Below are 22,906 nucleotides of genomic sequence, written 5' to 3'. Positions count from 1 at the left end.
TAATTTTGGTTTCTAAAAGCAACTAGACATAATTAAAATAAAATAGATAGTTTTAAAAGTAGTATCCCAATAAGGCCTAGTTTACCCTCTGGGTTGGAAGGTCAGATGGCAGTCGCTTTCGTAAAAACTAGTGCCTACGTCAAATCATGGGATTAGTTGTCAAGCGGACCCCAGGTTCTCATGAGCCGTGGCGAAATGCCGGGATAACGCGCGGAAGAAGAAGAGATAGTTTTAAAAGTAGGTAATACTCATCCTTTTTGCGATTAATTAGTTAGACATATTATTAGTTATCTACTAATCTTAAAAAAAACTAGAATAAATCGCGTGTATGTATGTGTATTTATTTACCTCGTAGTTTTGAACATATAGAAAGTGAAGAGTTAATCCTTAAAATGTGCTATAATCGATATACATATATATGAATCAAATAATTTAAAAGTACCTATTAAGTACCTATTTTATCTAAATTATTAAATGTCTGAGCACTCAATTGCCCTAATCAACTATTTAATTAGTCACGCTAGTCACTAGCGGCTAGTGACGTCAAACAATCCACTTGTAATACGCTACGAATTACAACATACAACCCTAGCAACCAAATTGTTTACTTGACAACCGTTACCATGGCAACGTATAATCAATACCAATTTCGAAACCCAAAACCATTGCACACAAAACTTTGGCGCAATGCGCAACACTGCGCGTTCCTTTTTCAAATTTTATTTTTCTTTTTATAATGTGACTTAAGTAGGTTTTTGATTACATAAGTAAAGTTTAGGTTAGTTTTTGTTGGTAACGATGAGTTATCCGTATTTTTCGTATAGGAGGCCGAAAATGGACTACGGATTGAAGAGAGTTCCAGATTATACGGAGCTGGCTTATAAGGAGGCTGTGTCGAAACTGAGATACTTTTTATCTGGGAACTATGCGCCTAGCGTAAGTATACCAATTTTATTGGTTTCGTGTTTTCGTTTTGTCTATCTGTCTGTCCGTCCGTATGTGTGACCTCCTAATCTGAAACTATCGTGGATCTATGAGCAGCTACGTACTAAAACCATGTTATTCCCTCTGAAAATAGCTACCTATCTGTAAAATATACGTACCTACCTACACTCACGATCAATAAAAAGTTTTAGTTTTATTATACAAATTGACCTATTTTTATTTCTCTCGAGTGTAGAAGTCTAGTGAAAAAGCACTGTTTTCGTATCACAACATAGGCCTCAATTTCAGATCCGCAGCTACGGTGGTTCGGCCTCCATTAAGAACCTGGACGAGTCCGACGGGGATCTTGACAAGAAGTATTTACTGGACAAACCTCGGCCTCGCCTGACCGCCAAATATGCGTCGCTGTATGCAGATAGCTTGAATAACTATACGCCGCATACAGGTTGGTGGAAACAAATTATATACATACCTATATCCAAACTAATCCAAAGCACAGAATAAATAATAGTACTACCGTACAGAAAGGAAACTTCCTACAAAACCGAAGTTTGACAGCGGTTCAGGGTCGAATCATGCTGTCTCTTCTAATATATGGCACTATCCCTTTCGGCTATTTAGGGTTGTCAAAATCAAAATTCGAGCTATTATCTTATATGTGGTCGTGCACGCAAAGGAACGTCAAGTTGTGTCAACCCTAATAATTCTTCGGAGCGATGCTGAGCCGAACGGAGCCGAGTTTGCCCGAAGGGAGGAGTTTCGCACCCCTGTCCAAAGTAACATACTTAGTAAAAGCTTATTTCACTTGAGGATGCTAAATCCCAATGATTCAATAAAGTACACTCTCCGAACAAAACATAAGAATTCCAAAATCGGAACAAGTGTTCTTAATGCAGAACTTTGGACGCAATCATGAAATTCCTTGAAAATGTATGGAACATGACTAGTTATGTTAGTCAGTTTTTAAAAACCATAGTACTTAATACCTATAAGGTAAAGGCCCAAAAAGAACCTGGACGAGTCCGATGGGAACCTGGACAAGAAGTACCTCTTAAACCAACATCGAGATTTGAGATTTTTTTGTACTATACCGTGTAAGCGTTTTGGTGAAATACTGTCAGCTTATATGTGGGAAATAAATGAAATGAAATGAAATGAAAATGAAATGAAGTAGTTAGAGACATATATAATTGTAGAGTGTAGACTAATAAATTTAAAAATATCACATATTTTTATACCAGTCTGGCCTAATAAGTGGGTAGTGACCCTGCCTGTGAAGCCGATGGTCCTGGGTTCGAATCCCAGTAAGGGCATTTTTTGTGTGATGAGGGATGACACAGATATTTGTTCCTGAGTCATGGTTGTTTTCTATATATTTAAGTATTTACATATTATATATATCGTTGTCTGAGTACCCACAACACAAGCCTTCTTCAGCTTACTGTGGGACTTAGTCAATCTGTGTAAGAATGTCCTATAATAATAATTTATTTATTTTATGCACGCCTTTAATTAAATTATACGATCCTTTCGTAACAGGAAAATCGATCCCGATACCTCCGGCGACCGCTCCAGCGGACCTGACAGGCGGGACCAATCCGGACGTCGTCAACTTCATCCAGAAGCAAGAAGAGTACATCGAACAGTTGGAGCGAGAGAGCCAGTACTGCAGGGTAAGTATGGTAACACTCGCTGCTCATAAACTTTGCCCCTTACTGTCCTGCCTTCAACCTTTTAAAGCGCCGTAAAAAAAGTAGAGTTAGACCAAGAACTGAAGACTGCAGCGATTTTGATAGCCCACGCAGTGTAAGTGTTATTTATATACGTCATCATAATTTCATAGATGTTTGTTTGACGTTTAAAATAACACTAGCCCTGTTGTGATAGGTATGTGAGGGCTATCAAAATCTCTGCAGACTTTTCTTGCGGAGTCCATTAAACGGACACTATGAATTCAAAAGAATACTTTTTGGAATCATCAATGCTTTTATAAGTAGTGCTAAAAAAACCTAAATCTAGACTATCTAGAGGAGCTTCGTTTCTGAAGTTATTTTTATCCATTACGGCCACACTGTCTATTAAGTTTTACTAAATATATTTTCTATAAACCAGGACGAGTTGAACAACCTCCTCGGCAAGGTGAAAGAAGTGATATCCGAAAACGAGCATCTCCACGAAGCTCAGAAGAACAAGCTGATTTCCCGCATGTTCACTACTCACGGCTCTGAGACTGATGATCTGGATGATGTAGGGGATAGCACCGGTCTGGATAGCGATCATAAGGTACAGAGGGTGTAACAGTTTTAAGGTACATATTGTGTAACATAGTGATTTCCCAAATGTTTACTACTCACGGGTCTGGTCTACGGGTCACTTTGGACGATGTTGGAGATAGCACCGGTCTGGATAGCGATCATAAGGCACAGAGGGAGTAACAGTTTAAGGTACATATTGTGTAACATGGTGATTTCCCAAATGTTTACTACTCACGGGTCTGGTCTACGGATCACTTTGGACGATGTTGGAGATAGCACCGGTCTGGATAGCGATCATAAGGTACAGAGGGTGTAACAGTTTAAGGTACATATTGTGTAACATGGTGATTTCCCAAATGTTTACTACTCGGGTCTGAGACTGATGATCTGGATGATGTAGGGGATAGCACCGGTCTGGATAGTGATCATAAGGAAACAACAAACCAATCCCAACAGCCAACTTGACTTTGCATGTAAATTGTCTCTCTTCCGTGCAATTCACAACTTTACCTCCTAATCGTCAATTTTGAGCCTTCTTATCAAGATGTAACACACCACATACTGAAATGAGCATCATTTGTAGGCCACGATAACCAAGACACGCAAGCCGAAGACTCGAGCCACGAGACTCGAAGGACCGAATATAGTCTTCGAGTCACGCATCTCGGAGTTGGAAGCGCAGTTGGCACAGTCGAAAATCGACCTTAAGAAGGTTCAGGTAAGATTTAATATTGAATAGTCAGGTTTTAACTATATTAGGTACATTCAGATTTTCATGGCAATCGCATTTCTGCTTGTGATCGAAAATCTACCTTAAGAAGGTTCAAGTAAGATTTATAGTTAAATAGGTTTTAGTCTTCTATCAAGTTTTTCATGCAAATAGTAATTTCGACGTTGCGCACTTATTTTGTTTGCAAATATGTTCTAGGTACTTATCTAAATGCTTACAATTTTATCGTGTTTTCGACATAACGCGATCATTCTGCTTGCAAATATGCTACTTAAATGCTCAATTCCAGTTTTATTGATAATTTTAATTGATGCTACATAATTAGGGACTCTCTCTTACATGGTATTAATAATTATGTTATGACTTTTACCATCTTTCAGGATGAAAACAACGAAAATAAGCGCAAGCTTGCCTCTGGGCTCGTTGACTCAACTTGCCTTGACGGCTTTAAGCGGCAGATCGACAATTTGCAAAGGTCAGTACACGTACATTTTTGGTAAGGTTAACGTAATCGAAACTGTTGTGAGACATACTAACATTAAATAATTGAGAAAGGAGACCTCTCTCGCTCTCGCATAATCTGACAGATGGATTTACCCGAGTTTCAAGTAAGCGACTCAATTGTACACTGTCATCAACCTGCATATTTTTACCAGTATTTTCATTTGAAGAGGTATCAAAGAAGTAGTAGGTAGTGGGAGTTGGAAGGGGTAGACCTCGGCGGACTTTCTCTGATCAGATCGGGGAAATACTGAAGAAAGGCCAGGTCAAAGGGAAAGGTCTGAGGAATGTAATGAAAATGAAGGAAGCGAAAGAGATATGTCAGGATCGTAGCAAGTGGAAATCCGTGGTCTCCGCCTACCCCTCCGGGAAATAGGCGTGATTATATGTATGTGTGTGTGTGTGTACCTATCAAAGAAGTATAATTTTTCAGAGACAAATCCTCCCTGGAGTCCCAGATCTCCAAGCTGAAGACCAGCTTAGAACAACGAGACGGTGACCTGGATGGGCGATATAAGCGGAATGACGTCATCGAACAGCAACTTAGGGATGAGAGGAATAATTTGGAGAACGAAGTTCGTCGATTGAAGGTAATGATTACAAGTGTGGTAGTTAGGGTCCCCCTGGGTCGTCATCATCATCATCATCTCCTAGGCGTTTTCGGCCACAGCGACTGCTTTTCTACCGCTGAGTGTCACTGGTGCGCTCTCCTTAATCGTCATCATCATCATCATTTCCTAGGCGTTTTCGGCCACAGCGACTGCTTTTCTACCGCTGAGTGCCTGCCTCCACTGTGAACGGTCACCAGCTAGAGATTCCCATGTTGTTGGCTCTATTATATGAGCTCTCTTAACACATCTTTGAACCGCAGAAACTGGCCTCTGCACCTCTAGCACATCTTGCATCCGCGACTTAGACCGCGACTCGAGTCGCCATTCCCGCGGCTGTCAAATCTGTCGATTTCCGTAGCATAACTTGTACCCGCGACTGCAACAGCCGCGTAGAGAACTCAAAGTCGCGGCGCGACTCGTCAGTGTTACCCGGCGAAATCAAAGTCTAAACAAATCGATATTTGCAAGTGGCAACACTGAATCGGAAACCAGGGATGCGCTAAACCATTCGTTCTTTGGTGGTAAAAAATCTGGTTTTTTGTCGATGGTTAAGTTTTTCCTGTCAAAGTCAAGGAACTTCCAAATTTTGTCAACATTTAATTACGGGAAAAATATGAAAAAAATGTAAGTAATAGAGCCTCGTATACTTAATATTGATAATATTCCTTAAAATATATATTGTTTAAAAATTTCTGTTTAATAAACTTTTGAAATAAAATATTTTTGTAAGTAACTAAAATTAATGGAATTGCTATTATTGGTTTTGTTCTCATATTCCTGTTGTAAATAGTGTTTTTTTTTTCAGAATAAGTTCAGCATTATCTTAGAGTTCCTAGACACGATTGATATCCCATCACCCAAAGGAAAATATTGTTAACAGGAACGTGCCAACGGGACCCGAAGTGGCGAGTCAGGAAAAGAAACACACTAGGCAAGCTTGTAGGTTTCAAACGCGGAGCTGTCCCCTTTTCTAAATTAACTAAGATCTGAGAAGCGCTTTCTTAGCTTTAAGAACACCACCGAGGAAGTGAACTATTAATAATAACCCTAATGGTTATGGCATACCTATCTAAGCTGCCGCAGTAACTCTCAAATAAGTTTCATATAGTTTTTCTTGTGCCAATAATGGATGGCATGTGTGTGTACTGTGTAACTGTTTAAGATTTGACAAATTGATATGAAAAGCTTATTTCATAGTCCTCGATGAAGTCATGAGTTCATGACCATATTTTATTGTTTTGTTTACAATACAAACCAATTTTCTTTCCAGGGTGATATTTAATTACGCCGCATGTCGAAGAAAAAGGAAGAGAGAAAATACTTTTCAAGGGTAATAAAGAAGATTCTTACAATTTCTCTATTGTGGTTCTAGATGTTAATATATATTAGGTTTAATAATAAGAAGTCGAATATTGCAAGAATATATAAGGCAAAGCAATATACTATTAATTTAAATATTGTTTTTTTATCTCTCCTGTATTTTTACCTGAAAAGAAACAAAAATAAAGTAGGCAGGTACCTAGAACTCCTAGAAGCCATGATTAGCTCCCCAAGGCCTACTTCATACCTAATGCTGACAACAACGTATCATAGCATGATCGTATCAGGCCCTGTCAAACATGAAGAGAAACATCTAGAACACGGGTATGATCTAGAGGAGTTTCAATATGGTAGACCATATGATAACCGTACCTATGCTACGCAGACTATGACATGAGCGTAACGACTCCTTCAAAATATTGTTGGTCGGCTCGGTCCAGTCACGTCACGGTATGGTGTTGGCAGGGGATGGAATGGTTTAGTGGGTGATGACTGATATCATACAGACTTCATACAAAGCATGATTTTGAGCCGGACATGATCCTGTTATAGCCACGTATTACATCATTCTGTTACAGTACGATGCTGCGGGCACAGGCCACATGTAGGTATTTTTTGTTGAAGTCGAGGAAGGTTCCAAACGGTACCTAAATAGTAAGAGATTGTTGAAATTAGACATCTAACCGTGATCCTAAATATTACTACTAAGACTAATGCTTACTTAATAAGTTGGATAGTTTGTTTTGAACATTTGTACCTACCCACCTCATCGGCTTCGTTTATGTACAAGCAAGCGGGTTCCGTTGTTAGGTTGATGAAAGTTTTGTATAAGGAAGTCTTAGGATTACTTTTATAAACTTACGAACATGAATTGAAATTTAAAAATCCTACATACGTAGCTATTTACTTAATTGAGTACCTACAAGCTAGCTGTTTGAAATTAAAGTTGTAAACATGATGGGTGTGTTGTGGTACTTGTAGGTATCACCGTGCATAATCATCGATATAAGAGTGCGTAAAGCGCATTTAGTGATTGTTCCACACTTCCTTATTCCTTAGGGCAATAAGTAATTATACAAATTATATTATTACATAATATATGAAACTTGTTTTTAAGTTATAAGTTATAATTATCATAAGTTTAGTTAAAAAAGTACAAGCAAACCACCCGCGAGAGCGAGTCGCGTTATAAAGTCGCGTAGACTTCGACTCGCGGATTGACATAAAGACGAGAGAATATTTTGTCTCTAAATAGGCAGTTGTGCTACGGATTTTAGTTCAAAGTCGCGATCGTTGTCATTTTCTGACAGTGACACCTGATCGCGAGTTTGTCGCGGCTCTCGCGCGTGAGTTGTGCTGCCAACACGCGACAAGCCGCCAAGTCGCGCCGATCTGTCACTTCTCACGCTTGTCGCGGCCAGTTGTGCTAGAGGTGCTGGTCTGGTCTAAAACTGGTCCCCCCTTAATAAATAACATTGCACATCCAATTCAGCCGACCGATCAAATACTGCAATGTAGGTAATGAAACTCGCATGAGAGTTCTTGCATGCCTAAGAAATTGGCTTTAGCTCTAGATGTAGGACTGTAGGTATCGTAGCTGTTCCTAACAATTTGAATTGTTCTCCAGGAGGATCTTGCATCAGAACGAGCCAAAATCCGAGAATTAGTCGGCGAAGGATCCCGCCGCGCCATACAAGAGCGTTCAGCCGCGGAACAGCGGTACAACGCACATTGCGACTCGCTCCAGCATGAGCTCGCCGCGCAGTACGACAGTGTGGCGAAGTTACAGGTTAGCACAGACAAGACAAGACATCCTCCAGACTGACGGCTCGATTCGAGAAATGAATTAGAGACTCACTAGATATGAAATAGTAAAGATATGTGACGTTCCACTGCAAAAGGTACCTTGTGGCGGCTGCTGGCGACGCGATTCGGGAAAGAATTAGAGATTCACTAGATATGAAATAGTGAAGATATGTGACGTTCCACGGAAAAGGGTACCTTATGTCGGCTGGCACTTACGTCGCATAACGCCGCAATAATATTGGAGCGGCGTTTATAATAGCGTAAGCGCCAACCGCCATAAGGTACCTTTACCCGGGGATTACCTTTACCTTTGGGACGTCACATATCTTTACTATATCGTATCTAGATAATCTCTAATTCATTTCCCGAATCGCGCCGTGAGCATAGTAGCGCTATCCCAAAAGCCACAAAATATATATACGGTAGTTTTACTCCATTTTCGAGTCAAAGTGTCTCCTGTGTGACGTCCATTGTCTATGGACGGACCACACGGCACGGGACTCGCTCACCTCGTCCCCCGTACCCCATTATTATTGGCATACAGCATCGGTTTCATGAAATAATTGCTCTAAACTCCGTCTAGAGGATTCCTAGTCTATGCAGGTTAGTAAAGCAAAGTAAAGGATTTTGAACATAGTAATCTAATAGGTTCATCGTCATCATCATCATCATCAGCCTACTCTCGTCCACTGCTGGACATAGGCCTCTCCTATTGCACGCCATTGAGCACGATTTGCGGCAACTCTGATCCAGCTCTTGCCAGCCGCCTTGCAAAGGCCATCGCTACATCTAGTCTGAGGGCGTCCTACGCTATGGCTAATATGACCGGCCCACTGCCACTTTAGCATGCTAATCCGGTGGGCTATGTCGATGACTTTAGTTCTCTGACGGATGACTTCATTTTGAATACGATCCCTCAGAGAGACTCCGAGCATAGCCCTTTCCATAGCTCGCAGAGTAGTAGGTTGCTTACAAATATATTTTATTATTTAGCTGGACTTGGAGCGTCAGCGTCGTGAAGAGAATGAGCTAAAGCGAGAACTGTCGATGAAGAACTCCGCCATTGAGGAGCTGAAGATGGAACTGAAGAGCAAGACAGGTAAATACCTCTCCAATAAAGGGTGACTCACGTTAGACCGGGCCGTGTCCGGGCCGGAGCTTCCGGCGCATCGTTTTCTATGGAAAGCATCACGCGATTGCCTGTCATGTCATAGAAAAGCAAGCTCCGGAACGGACACGGCCCAGTCTAACGTGAGTCATCCTTATCTTATCTCTTATCTTATTGTTTTCGGGGGCCCTTGCAGATACACAGTCATCCTTAATCCTATGGTTCTAAAAATTAACGTTTCCAAAATATCCAGTAGCACTTGTCCAAGAGACGTTCAAAGTTTCAAAAACTCAAAAGACAACTCGAAGTATTTACATAAATTATTTCTTACTCAGCATCGCTTCAAGCCGACCTGACTCAAGCTCACGCTGAAAAGGCCTCTCTGGAAGAGGAGCTGGCTTCAGCGCGTCTGGCGATCGAACGTCATCAACGCCAAGCCAAGCACGAGGCCAATCGACTCAACTCGGAGGTAACCCGAAGACCAATATCAGACACTAATGGTTTTTTTTTAATAGGCTTGGTCTTTTCCAAGTATTTTCAGTTCTCATATCACTCCAGTCAGTATCAGTTCTCTATACTTTCATCCATTACGTTATGATCTGATGACGAGATCCTGAAAAATTTTAGGGAGCTCGGCAAATAGAGATACTGAAAGTGATTTGAGAGTTTTTTAAAGTAACCAACTCATGCATTTTCTCTCCTAAAGCACTATTTGGTGCAGTGGAATTGGAGATGAAGAATTGAAGACCGTAAAGGGATGGCATGGCAGACTAGTTTGTGAGGTCCGTCCTTTGATATTAAAAATTAAACCTCTTGGTTCCAGATTCAGTCATTGCGTCAGCGCCTGGACCGTGCGGATGCGGATCTGGTGCACTCACGACGAGAGAATCTACGTCTCACCGAGCAGATCTCCACTCTTGAGAAGGAGGTACGTTTTCATGTTCACCGTTTTTCTTCTTAGTAAGAATCAGTTCAGAATGTTTCTTAACATTTTTGTCCCTAACTTAGTCGTCAGTCATAAGGTTTTTATCTCCTATATCTTCCATTAATACAATGTAACTTCCACAGCTAAATATGAAGAGTTTAACTCCAAATTCTCCTGAGAAGAACAAGAAAGAAAAAGAGATGTCCTCAATGTTGGAATCAATTGAGAATAAACACGGTAAGGACCCACACAAAATTTACACTTCCATCTTTTCCAAATCTCTGTCATAGTCGACCACATTTGGGTAATCTAATGGGTAAACTATTGATGTTTTGAAATTCTCATTGGCATTTTATTTTATTTCGATAAGTTCAAAACATTCATATTTTACCCTTTCATTATTATGCATGTTTACTGTATCGTGAAAGGGCTTGACTTCAATAGTTTATTCATCAGATTGTTTAATTCCATCTACTACCCCTTATACAGCAAGATCTTTAAGCACTTCTAAATCTTTTAAAGCGACAAGGTCCTCTTAAACTTTAGGATCACTTTTGTTAGCACCTTTGTAAAATTTCAAAAGTAAAGTTGGAACATTTGGTCCCGCAGCAAAAACGGTTGCCGAGTTGGAGTCCATGATACATTCACAAAACAGTCTGATGGAGAAACTCACCGGAGAATGTCGTTTGCTCACAGACAAGCTAGACGACGCAAACCGTAGGCACAAGTACGAACAAATTTCAACTCTAATGCATGAACATAACACTCACTTTACTTCAAACTTTGGATCGTTTGAAACTGATAGACAAAGAATTCACACACACAATAAACAAATATAATATACGAATGACGTAGTAGTAGTTGATGAAGATAATGAAATTATTAAAACAAATTCACTTACAGTCGTTGACATAATAAATAATGAACAATTTAAGAATTAACTTAACTATCACTATCAGTTTGAAATAAACCAAGAAGCACTTTAAATACTTCACATTATCATTACCCATTAAACTCGAACTGTTTCTAACGTCGTGCTGTGTTTTTATTGGTGGCAGGCACGCAGTGTCGCAGCCGTACAGACGAACCAATCAGAACACAGCGCGACCACTCAAGATCTCGCGATCCCTCGACCCGCCGTACCCGGCGCCGCTCCGCAAAAGAGTCCGATTCGTCGAATAATTACGCGCCAATCACCATTGGCAAGCTGACGACCAATCAGGATCTCGAAAAGAAAGGAGAAAAGGTGTACAATCTGCCGCTTATGATTCAACAGCCCTTTTTACGGGAGAAAAAGGAGCCGATTAAAGTTGACATAAGCGTGAAACTAATACCGAAGCCGAGGAAGAAGGATAAGAAGAGACGAGAAGCGGTCGTTGAAGTGATTGAGGAAAAAGGAGTTCTGAACACATTTAGCATGGAAGTCACTGATAGCGATGTTCAGGTTTTGAAGAAGACGGAAGAACCTATAGACAGCAAAGTAGAGAGTAGTGATAGTGAGCCCATGGCTGTTGAGAAGGAAGATGTTCCTGAAATTATAGATGGAAATAACAAAGTTGATGTTGCACCTGCTTCCCCAGAACCCAAAGAAGATATAGCAAATCAAGCAGAAGATATAGTCAAAAAGCAAGCGGAAAATACAATCGTAGAATATGCAGGAGATGCCGTTACAGCTAATACAGTCACAGAACAAGATGCAGAAACTACTAACAAAGTAGATGAGCAAAATGTTGATAGTCCGAAAAATGATGAAAATGCAAATGACCCACCAGAATCTCAGGTGGAAGAAACTGTAGAACCTGAAATATCAGAGGCTCAAGAAAACGATGAGAATTAAAGTTTTTCAGAAGACAAACTGACGACTATAACAGAATTATCTGTGACTGAATGTAACGCGAAAGATCTAGGTTTAGGGTTTGTGCAATTGTAGATGCTTAAAGTAGATAGTTAAAGTTGAAAATTGTAAAACTTTATGTACCTAATGTTATTTGGATTTGATTCTTAAATATGTTATTGTTAGTCGTGACTTAAACAGAAAATGAGAAAATGTTAAAAATATAACAATCATAAAGTGTGGGAAAAAATTGTTATGTATTGTTAATTGTTAATCAGTGTTGAAATAAATATCGATTGAAAGTACAATGACATGTTAAAACAGTTTGTTAAAGTAAGTAGATGCGATGTTGTAAATTTTCGGAAACATTTGAAACTTTAATGGGTAATGATAAATTAATCATGTGTGCAATATATGTAATAAAGTACTATTTATTTTTCAATATACCCATCAATATTTATATAGTTTATACTAACTAGAAATAGAGTATCGTAGCTGTCACTAATCACTATAGTTTATTAGTCTTATTAGATAATATATTTTTTTGTGTTATGTGATTACTTTAATTATTTTTGTATTATGTGATTAATACTATACCTTCTTTATAGTATATTTCTTCTTGTTTTGATATTTTATTGACTTTATTTTATATTTTATTTGTGAACATGTATTCTTATATTTTCATTTATAATATTATTTTCTCAATTTGCATTTGCAATTTGAAGAATTCATTCAGTCACATAATTTCACAGCTCTTAAATTTTTCAGAACGGAAAAAACACAATTGCTTTGCAGGAACGCAGAGCTTATGAGAAAACTGCGTAACTTGTGGTCTTCCCATAAGAAGTACTGCACAACAACCATCGCACGAAGCTACACGCCTTTAAGCGGCTACCCGAATAGCTCATTTGACTTAGACCGCACTTATTATACTTCGACACCGTATAGGAATAGATTTAGAAGATATGACGAAGGAGAGCTAACTAGACAATTAAGCGACCTGTCTCTTGATAGAATAGATTCTGACGATGATCCTGTTAAGGTAAAGAGTTCGTTTGATGTTGGTGATGGAACTATGGTTTAGAATAGTCTGCTTAGAAATGTAGGATTGGCAGTATATGTATTGCTTGATAGTGAGAAGTGTGTCGTAGTGCATGTTCATGTACGTAGAACATAAAACTAGCAAATATAATTATTCGAAATTAGAAGTAAAACAAAAAGAAAGAAGAAGAAGAAGTTATTAAAACAGTTATATAATTAGTAATATAACAATTGCCTAAGTAAATCTCTATCCCAGCATACCTACATTTACAATATCTGCTTTTGAAAATGAAGTAAAGATTAAATATTCAGTAATCGTTGAATAAAGATAATCCATGTTCCATTTGATCTACATCTCGTAATAATATAATCTATAAATAAATACCTTTATGTCTTTTACATATATGTGTAGAATTTTGCACTTGTGTGTGAGTTGTGTGTGCATCACTTCTGATTCAGGGCGGAACTGGCAACTCTGCAGCGTCAAGTAGACAGCCTGGGGCGCTCCATGCAGTCTCCTAGCCCTCGCACAGGTCAGCGGTATTGATATTTTCTATATCTTCATTATCGATTTCTCAAGAATCTTCATTATAGATTTTATTGTCTTTTACATCAATATTATTATCAACTACTCAAAATACTTAGTCATGGATAGTCTTGATTTTGTATTCTATATCAGTATCATTATCAACTACTTAATATACTTCATCATCATGGTCAACACCATTTACTACAAGTTTTTCAACAAATGTATATTTATGATTAATGTGTCGTTATGTGAGTTTTGACTATATATATTTCTATTAGCAGAGTTAATTTAAAACCAAATCGTACTTTTCAACAATAAGTAACATTTTCTTTTAGGTAACCTTTTCTTTCAAGATGATCTTTATAGATTTGTAAAAATTATTATAAGGGGTCATCCATTAATTACATCACACGTTTATGGGGAGGGAGGGGGTCAAGAAAATGTGACATGTTGTGACAAGGGGGAGGGGGGTCATAAACTTTGTGACGTCATTTTAACTTCAGTTACCGAAAATTTATTTAAATTATTTTATACGCTAATTATCATTTAAATAACAAGGTTTTCAAACGATAATCGTTTTTATTCGTTTAATTTTATTTCTTAATCAGTTTTGGGTTATAAAATTACTAATACTTCTTTTGTCAAATATATTTTGATAAAATATTAAATAAATATTTGCCGATTTCGTTGAAGAAATGTGACGTCACACCAGGGGGGAGGGGTTTGCCAAATGTGACCAAGTGTGACAAGGAGGGGGGGAGGGGTAAAAAAACCTAGAATTTCATGTGACGTAATTAATGGATGACCCCTAAGCGATAATCAATATTAATTTTATAAATAAAAAATAATGCTTAATTAGCTAATACAACAATATTTCAACATAAATTCAACATTCCAGCACCAGCCACGCACCTACCCTCAACCGACCGCAATGCACCTCCCGCCGCCGGTGGCCGACCAGACCATCCCCGAGCTGACCCCACCGGATACCCCGACCACCCTGACACCAGACCTGACACCAGAGACCACAGACCTCTGAGCAAACAGGCTTCTAGAACATCCATTAGTTACCAAGAACCAAATCACACCATCCAACCAGACAAAAGATTTGCAGAAGAGACAACACCAACACAACTTGATGATAAGGAACAACTTGATGATAAAGAAGACGTAGCTGATGAGAAAGAAGTTGCATATGAAAAAGAGCAACATGAACCAGAAAACTATCCTGCAGAAAATGTAGAACAAGCTTATGAGCAAGGCTATGAGAATCCCGATCAAAATTACGCAGAGAAAACCGAACCGTATTACGAACAAACTGAAGGCTACGATCAGAACTATCAACAGAATTATCAGGAAGGTCAGTATGAGAATTACGAGCAGTATCCACAACAATATACTGATCCTAACGCTCAATATGAAGGGCAATATGATAATTATGCGACAGATGGGACTTATCAACAAGAATATGATCCCACGCAATATGTTGATCCGAATACACAATATGTTGATCCTGCTACGCAATATGTTGATCCGAATACACAATATGATCCGGCTACACAGTATGTTGAACCTACGACACAATACGAAGCACAGCCAGAACAAGCACCTATGGAACATGAATTACATGAAGCACCAACGGATAGCAAAAGAAGCAATTCTCCAGTGAAGGGCCAGAGTTAGCTTTAGTTTTCGTGCAATATTTATTTGTTTGTTAATTTTTGTGTTAGTGATAGTTTTACGGCGTTTATTCCTACTGAGCTAGAAAATTTGTATGTTTTATAATTTTTTCTTCATCTTTTTAACGTTTATCCTGGCTTTTTAGAGAAACTGGGGTTCTCTCAGCTATCTTAATTTTTTTCTGTTATGTTACAAAATTGTAAGTGGGGATGAAAAAAATAAAACTAAAGTATTTTACGCTGATATAATATCTATTATATGCAAATAATGCCAAACAAAGGGGCATGGCACACTGCGTCGTATTATAGCGACATCCCTAGGCGACGCCCATCGGAGCGACGTGTGAATCGGATGCGTGTGCCATGCCCCAAAATAGGAAAGATATCTATAGATGGTCAAGTAAATTTTGTTAGTAGAAAAAGGCGCGAAATTTCTATGAGACGATATCCGTTCGCGCCTACATTTTTTAAATTTGCCGCCTTTTTCTACTGACAAGATCTGCTTGACCAAGTATAGTTCAGTAGGAATTCACGTTTCGAATATTATTGTAGACGCTTTCAATGTTAGTACGTTACTTTGTATAGAGACAATATTTTGCTCAATACAAACAAACTATATCCATAAAGTCTTTTATTGAATAAGAGCTTCTAAAATCCGCCAAAGACACCTGCCAAGTTAAGCCAAGACAAGACAGGGACAAATCTATCTTTACAAGTTCTTGCACACGGTACATGTAGCTTGAACAAGTTGAGTCGTGGGCTGAGTTACAGCTTGGCAAAAAAGAGTAGAAATTAAAAAGTAGCAACACTGTAGTGTCGTCCCTTTTCTTATATATATTTAGAGCGCGATTTGCAGTAGTCGGGTTTTAGTTTTTGAACTTATTTTTTATTTAATTAATTTTGGGGTCATGATTTCGTTACTAACTTTTTGAAGTCACTTTATATTACTTTTGCGAGGGCGTCCTCAGTACAGAAATGCACGCAGTAGTATGAGGGCGCAGAAGGCGCCCGGCTTTGGAACGCGTACGTCGGGCTACGCCCGACACTTTCAGTATGAGGGCGCCGAAGGCGCCCGGCTTCGGAACGCGTACGTCGGGCTACGCCCGACTCTTTTAGTATGAGGTCGCCGAAGGCGCCCGGCTTCGGAACGCGTACGTCGGGCTCTGCCCGACTCTTTTAGTATGAGGGCGCCGAAGGCGCCCGGCTTTGGAACGCGTACGTCGGGCTCCGCCCGACTCTTTTAGTATGAGGGCGCCTTCGGCGCCCGGCATTGGAACACGTACGTCGGGCTACGCCCGACACTTTTAGTATGAGGGCGCCGAAGGCGCCCGGCTTTGGAACGCGTACGTCGGGCTCCGCCCGACTCTTTTAGTATGAGGGCGCCGAAGGCGCCCAGCTTTGGAACGCGTACGTCGGGCTACGCCCGACTCTTTTAGTATGAGGGCGCCGGAAGCGCCCGACTTTGGAATGCGTACGTTGGGCTACGCCCGACACTTTCAGTATGAGGGCGCCGAAGGCGCCCGGCTTCGGAACGCGTACGTCGGGCTACGCCCGACTCTTTTAGTATGAGGTCGCCGAAGGCGCCCGGCCTCGGAACGCGTACGTCGGGCTCTGCCCGACTCTTTTAGTATGAGGGCGCCGAAGGCGCCCGGCTTTGGAACGCGTACGTCGGGCTACGCCCGACACTTTCAGTATGAGGACGCCGAAGGCGCCCGGCCTCGGAACGCGTACGTCGGGCTACGCCCGACTCTTTTAGTATGAGGTCGCCGAAGGCGCCCGGCTTCGGAACGCGTACGTCGGGCTCTGCCCGACTCTTTTAGTATGAGGGCGCCGAAGGCGCCCGGCTTTGGAACGCGTACGTCGGGCTACGCCCGACTCTTTTAGTATGAGGGCGCCGAAGGCGCCCGGCTTTGGAACGCGTACGTCGGGCTCCGCCCGACTCTTTTAGTATAAGGGCGCCTTCGGCGCCCGGCATTGGAACGCGTACGTCGGGCTACGCCCGACTCTTTTAGTATGAGGGCGCCGAAGGCGCCCAGCTTTGAAACGCGTACGTCGGTCTACGCCCGACACTTTCAGTATGAGGGCGCCGAAGGCGCCCGTCTTCGGAACGCGTACGTATCTTGTAAAAAAATTGACTGTTAAGGACCCCCGACGGGCCCGAAACATGTCGCCAATAGCGACTAAAAATTCAAGTGAGTGAAACCGTTGTCGTATAAACAATTTAAAATATGTCTCACGAAAGTTTAATATCGAAAATTGACTGTTTCATACATTTTGGCTGGTCAGGACTTCTATACCTATTCACGTTATAAAATGTTGCAGGACATTAAAAAAACACCATGTAGGTATAGCGACCAAACAAATTTCTTTTGCAAAAACCTTCTTGTATCGCCGTAGTCGCGTAACATGCGGATAGAATCCAGAGCGCTTGTAGATTCATAGTTCGAATTACCTAACCGACAAATTAATGTTTTATATGGTTCATGCAAGCAAAGCCGGGTGCAAAAGCTAACAATATTTATATATTTGAAATGTGCTAATTGAGCTCTTTCAAATGATGTATAACACGTCATCATTACTTAATTTTAATTTTTTGGTTCGTGACTTTATGACCTCTAGAGGGCGCCGTGTTCATTTTTTTGTGACGCCATATAGCCTATAACCAGCGGACGATTAAGACGATTCGAATGACACATCGTTTGTTAAATTATAATAAGTACTTTAGAAGTTATGAGGGAACAGATGAACATACATACATACATACATACATACCCACATACATACCCTCAAAATCATAACCCTCCTTTTGCGTTGCCGTAGTCGGGTAAAAAGTACGGAACCCTCGGTGGGCGAGTCCGACTCGCACTTGTCCGGTTTTAATAAAATTTGAACGCGCCCGTAACGACTGACGCGAGAATATCTGTCAAATCAAAAGTGACAAGTGACAAACGTCAGAACGTCACAATAATAATATTAATCTTTTGCATTTTATTTGCTTGTGGTATTTAATTCTCGTATGATTACTATTAACAATTTCGATGTAAATAAAACAAGTATAATAATTACATTTCTGACAACCATACGCAAATCATAATTGAAACAACAGGACTTTGAGGTTATGTTTGCAAGTTTGTGATCAAAACATTCTACGATCAATCTACGATGGTTTGTGAGAAATGCGAGAAGAAATTGGGACGTGTGATCACCCCTGACCCGTGGAAGACCGGGGCAAGGAACACCACAGAGTCTGGTGGCAGGAAAGTGGGCGAAAACAAGGCATTAACGGCGAAGAAAGGACGATATAACCCGTACACTTCGAAGTTCCAGGAATGCAAGTACGTATATTCAAATTTAGTACATGTACTTACGTATTAGTACTTTCTATGAGTAAAATACTCTTATTTTCATGGTCTTTCGTCTTCTCAAAAATAGTCTTGGTAAAGAAAAGTAAATTGACATTAATGTAATTTGTACTGTAATCATCAAGTAAAGTAAATAAGTATTTATTTTCAAAAATATGGGTTACAGATTATGCAGTGGCGGATTTGCCTTAAGGCCCAGTAGACCCGGGCCTAGGGTGGCAAAAAATTAGGGGCGGCAAATTGTGACAAAAAATTTGCTGATGATAACAAGAAATAACTTAAAATGTAGTCTATATGGTGAGTGCTGCGAAAGCTATAGGACCTGGGGCCTAGGGCGGCAAAGACTGCAAATCTGCCACTGGTATTATAGATATATGAGTTTTCTTCTTGGGCATACGCCTCTCCAATCTCTCTCCATTTTGAGCAGTTGTTGGTGATATATGAGATTATCTATGAGTAAAGTTACATTTGTTTTCGTGGTCTGGTTTTGTTTTACATATTCTGGTACTTTACTGACCCCGAAAATGTGATCATAAGAAAACATTGTTATCCGGAGTATGCTAATAGTTAATCTGTTGTAACTTTTAAATATCTTGAATCCCTTAAAAACTGAACAAATACTGAGATGTAAAAAATTTAAACTTTGTCAAAGGCATTAAATTAAAATTCAAGATATTTAAAAGTTACAACATTAATACCAGACTTGATATTTAGTACATATTAAGTAATATTTACTTTAGTATAGCCTGTTTGATTTCTAAGATCACATTCGCCATAGATTTACTATGCCATACTTAATCTTAAAAAAACAGACAGACTATAATTCTGCCCTGCTAAGCCAAAGAGTGCTATCTCAAAAGAAAATTCATTTGTTTTTGAGATAGCGCTATTTGGCTTAGGAGGGCAGAATTAGTGCCATAAAATTAATTATTTTCAGCATCATTAAATTGGATACCACTGTATTAAACTAATTGTTTTATAAATACATATTAAACTAACATAATTTACGTCTAATTCCAGAATCTGCCGCACAAAGGTGCACCAAGTTGGCTCACACTACTGCCAGGCGTGTGCGTACAAGAAGGGCATCTGTGCTATGTGCGGGAAGAAAATTCTGGACACTAAAAACTATAGGCAGAGCTCTACGTAGTGTAATATATGGTGTAGTTTTAAGTTAAATAATTACTATATTGTTAGGTGTTAAAGATAAATCAGTTATAAGGGCTTTTTCACTTAACTGTGTACAGTCAACTGTAAAAATATGGGTGTACAAATCATCTCAAAAATATGTCCCATAACTCTTATGTCAGTGAATAAAGAACTATGGGACATATTTTTGAGTAAGTTGTCTACACCCATATTTTTACAGTTGACTGTACCATTAACGGCCGGCTATTGTCACAAAACTGATGGTCATGTGGACCCCATACATTTTGTCAGGAATGTGACCGTTAGGGTAAGATTCCATTTCTGACCGCAGCTGCATTACTAGTACGAATGTTCGGTGTTATTGTCAATTTCCTTAGTAAAATGAATGGTAGTGCTGTCGTTGGAAATGGACTGTCACCTTTAGACGTTACTGAAACACGACTTAAGTCGCGCTTAAAGCTATGCCCACATCTAAACCAATTTTATAGGCACAATGCACACAAACACAATAACAGTATATACTTATGTTTTGTTTGTGTGTGTTACGTTTATAAGATTGCTTTAGAAGTGGGCTTCAAGGGATGAACATTTTTAGGGTTCCGTACCCAAAGGGTAAAACGGGACCCTATTACTAAGACTTCGCTGTCCGTCCGTCCGTCCGTCCGTCTGTCTGTCACCAGGCTGTATCTCACGAACCGTGATAGCTAGACAGTTGAAATTTTCACAGATGATGTATTTCTGTTGCCGCTATAACAACAAATACTAAAAATAGAATAAAATAAAGATTTAAATGGGGCTCCCATACAACAAACGTGATTTTTGACCAAAGTTAAGCAACGTCGGGAGTGGTCAGTACTTGGATGGGTGACAGTTTTTTTTTTGCTTTTTTTTTGTTTTTTTTTGCATTATGGTACGGAATCCTTAGTGCGCGAGTCCGACTCGCACTTGCCCGGTTTTTTTAAATGATTTATATATTCGGTCAACCAAGTTTGTCATTAGCAAAAACTCGAAATTCTAATTTTCTATAGGAGAATAACCCTTCGCGCCTACATTTTTTAATTTTGCCGCTCTTTTCGACTGACGGAAATCGCTTGACAGACTTTATCTACAATATTGTAGATGTCGGCGGCCGATCGTAAGATCAGGCAGATCGTAATGTTCCTGTGTATTGTTTTGAGGATAGTCACATTAAACTAATATATAGGTATGATAGGTTCGTTAGGTTGCTTCAGATGCCCAAAGGGCAAACTGCCCAGAAATAGTCGACGTCGACTCAGCGTACGAGTCAAAGATTTTCACGATTCACGATATGCCTAGGAATTTCACGATATGCCTGATCTTACGATCGGCCGCCGACATAAAGGAATAAGACAAACAGCTAACCAGTCTGAAGGTTTGTTATTTATAAGTATTGTATAAAAGCATGCATAAGTAAGAGTGGTATTCCACCTATCCAATTTCTTCGTCCAATGTGTATTGCGTCTCACATTTTGCTTAATGAGAGAGTAAGACGCAATGACATTGGAAAAAGAAATTAGACGTGTGGAATATCACCGTAAGGTAAGAACTGTATATTGACATTATGACATTAGCGAAAAGAATAGATAGTATAGAGCGGTCCTGTTATTGGAAATTTTGTAGTCACAGTACATTTACCGCCATCTATCGACACACGACTATAACTCAAAATAAACACGTATAAAATTATCAAAAAATAGTGTATATATGGATTATTTTTATATAATTTGACCCATGTTCGTTCCCTGATAATCCTGATATCTATGTGTTAAAATTGTTAAATATGAAACGGTGTCGTCACGCCATCTAGCCGAGAATAGGCTAAAGGTGTGTGCGCCATCTATCCGAGAATGACTTTTTCTTGTTTTCCGTGGCACGTTTTTTGCTTAGACCTTATTCATCTTATACGAAGTTACATGTCTTTGACATTATTAATATGACCTGTAATATGCCCCACCACATTTTATAACCGCAACACACTTGGTTGTATAACATTTATGCAAATATGCAACTCCTGTATAAAAAAGTTTGCCAATATGGTAAAATGTGGCTTTCCATCAGAGAAGTGTCCTGTTCTTATGCTCCAAGCACACCTACGATTTGCTAACGCCCTGTGGAAAGCCACAATAATGAAATTTGAAACTGGCTTTAGTAAATTATAATTTCTATACTATGAACTACATAATGTAAATTGTACATTAATAATTTAATATACAGGAAATATTGACAATGTTTATTTATTTTATAAGTAATTTAAAAGTGAAATATCCATGAAATACATATCAAAGTACCACCAACTGTTGTCAAGATTTCACGCTAGATGTCGCTGTACCGTCCGCAAACTGGGTAACGACTGTCTATCGCCGAAATAATAAATGCTTTGGTCGATTTTGTTGCTTCGGTTTCCTCACGATAGTTTTTCGTGATTTATTTTTTCATGAGTCCCCACCGTGAAACGTGGTAGACTCGTCTAAATCCATACTAATATTAGAGATGCGAAAGTGTGTTTGTCTGTCTGTTACCTCTTCACGCTTAAACCGCTGAACCGATTTAAATAGCTGAAATTTGGTATGGCGATAGTTTGAGTCCCAGGGAAGGACATACGGTAGTTTTAGGGTTCCGTACCCAAAGGGTAAAAACGGGACCCTATTACTAGAGTCTATTCTGAAAGAGAAGTCGTGAATTGGACTCTATACATTCCACGACTCTTTTCTTTCCGCACAGACTCTTAAGACTCCGGTGTCCGTCTGTCAGCAGGCTGTATCTCATGAACCGTGATAGCTAGACAGTTGAAAATTTCACAGATGGCGTATTTCTCTTGCCGCTATAACAACAAATACTAAAATCAGAATAAAATAAATATTTAAGTGGGGCTCCCATACAGCAAACGTGGAATCTAGTGGTATTGACCACTCGTTTTCAATTCTATTAGTAGAATTTAACTGCCTAGTAGTGGAGATATTATTGAACGAAATCAAGCGGTCGAAAGTCAAAAATCGGACCTCTGGCCGTCCCGCTATCTCCTCAGGCCGACCATGCCGGCGTTTACATTGTGGCATCCACACCGCTCAAATATTCAATAATTCTTCTTCC

The 22,906-nt window shown here is 39.6% G+C and overlaps 2 protein-coding genes across 10 annotated transcripts; both read left to right on the top strand.

Moving 5' to 3' along the window:
* Positions 1-644: 644 nt before the first annotated feature.
* LOC134675860 (serologically defined colon cancer antigen 8 homolog) lies at positions 645-15,831 on the top strand. Of its 9 annotated transcripts, XM_063534171.1 has the most exons (16): positions 648-936; positions 1,234-1,390; positions 2,485-2,618; positions 3,058-3,228; positions 3,784-3,918; positions 4,311-4,405; positions 4,865-5,021; positions 7,990-8,151; positions 9,162-9,267; positions 9,612-9,745; positions 10,100-10,204; positions 10,345-10,438; positions 10,811-10,928; positions 12,804-13,077; positions 13,536-13,609; positions 14,504-14,641. In XM_063534171.1, exons 1-15 carry the CDS (start codon positions 799-801, stop codon positions 13,596-13,598), a joined length of 2,043 nt encoding a protein of 680 aa, XP_063390241.1. In that variant the 5' UTR covers positions 648-798; the 3' UTR covers positions 13,599-13,609; positions 14,504-14,641. The 9 variants fall into 9 exon arrangements, with proteins under 9 accessions (XP_063390238.1, XP_063390241.1, XP_063390242.1 ...); XM_063534170.1 differs by lacking the exon at positions 13,536-13,609 and having other exon boundaries at positions 651-936; positions 12,831-13,077; positions 14,504-14,771; XM_063534169.1 differs by lacking the exon at positions 13,536-13,609 and having other exon boundaries at positions 651-936; positions 14,504-14,771.
* A 2,411-nt stretch (positions 15,832-18,242) lies between these two features.
* On the top strand, positions 18,243-22,328 carry LOC134675714 (cysteine-rich PDZ-binding protein). Its single transcript, XM_063534023.1, has 2 exons — positions 18,243-18,619; positions 19,667-22,328. Exons 1-2 carry the CDS (start codon positions 18,447-18,449, stop codon positions 19,794-19,796), a joined length of 303 nt encoding a protein of 100 aa, XP_063390093.1. The 5' UTR covers positions 18,243-18,446; the 3' UTR covers positions 19,797-22,328.
* The last annotated feature ends 578 nt before the right edge of the window (positions 22,329-22,906 follow it).

Source organism: Cydia fagiglandana, chromosome 23 (genome assembly GCF_963556715.1).
Source record: "Cydia fagiglandana chromosome 23, ilCydFagi1.1, whole genome shotgun sequence".
Lineage (NCBI taxonomy): Eukaryota > Metazoa > Arthropoda > Insecta > Lepidoptera > Tortricidae > Cydia > Cydia fagiglandana.
The sequence above is the reverse complement of the archived record's forward strand: the minus strand, read 5'-3'. Positions and strand labels throughout refer to the sequence as shown.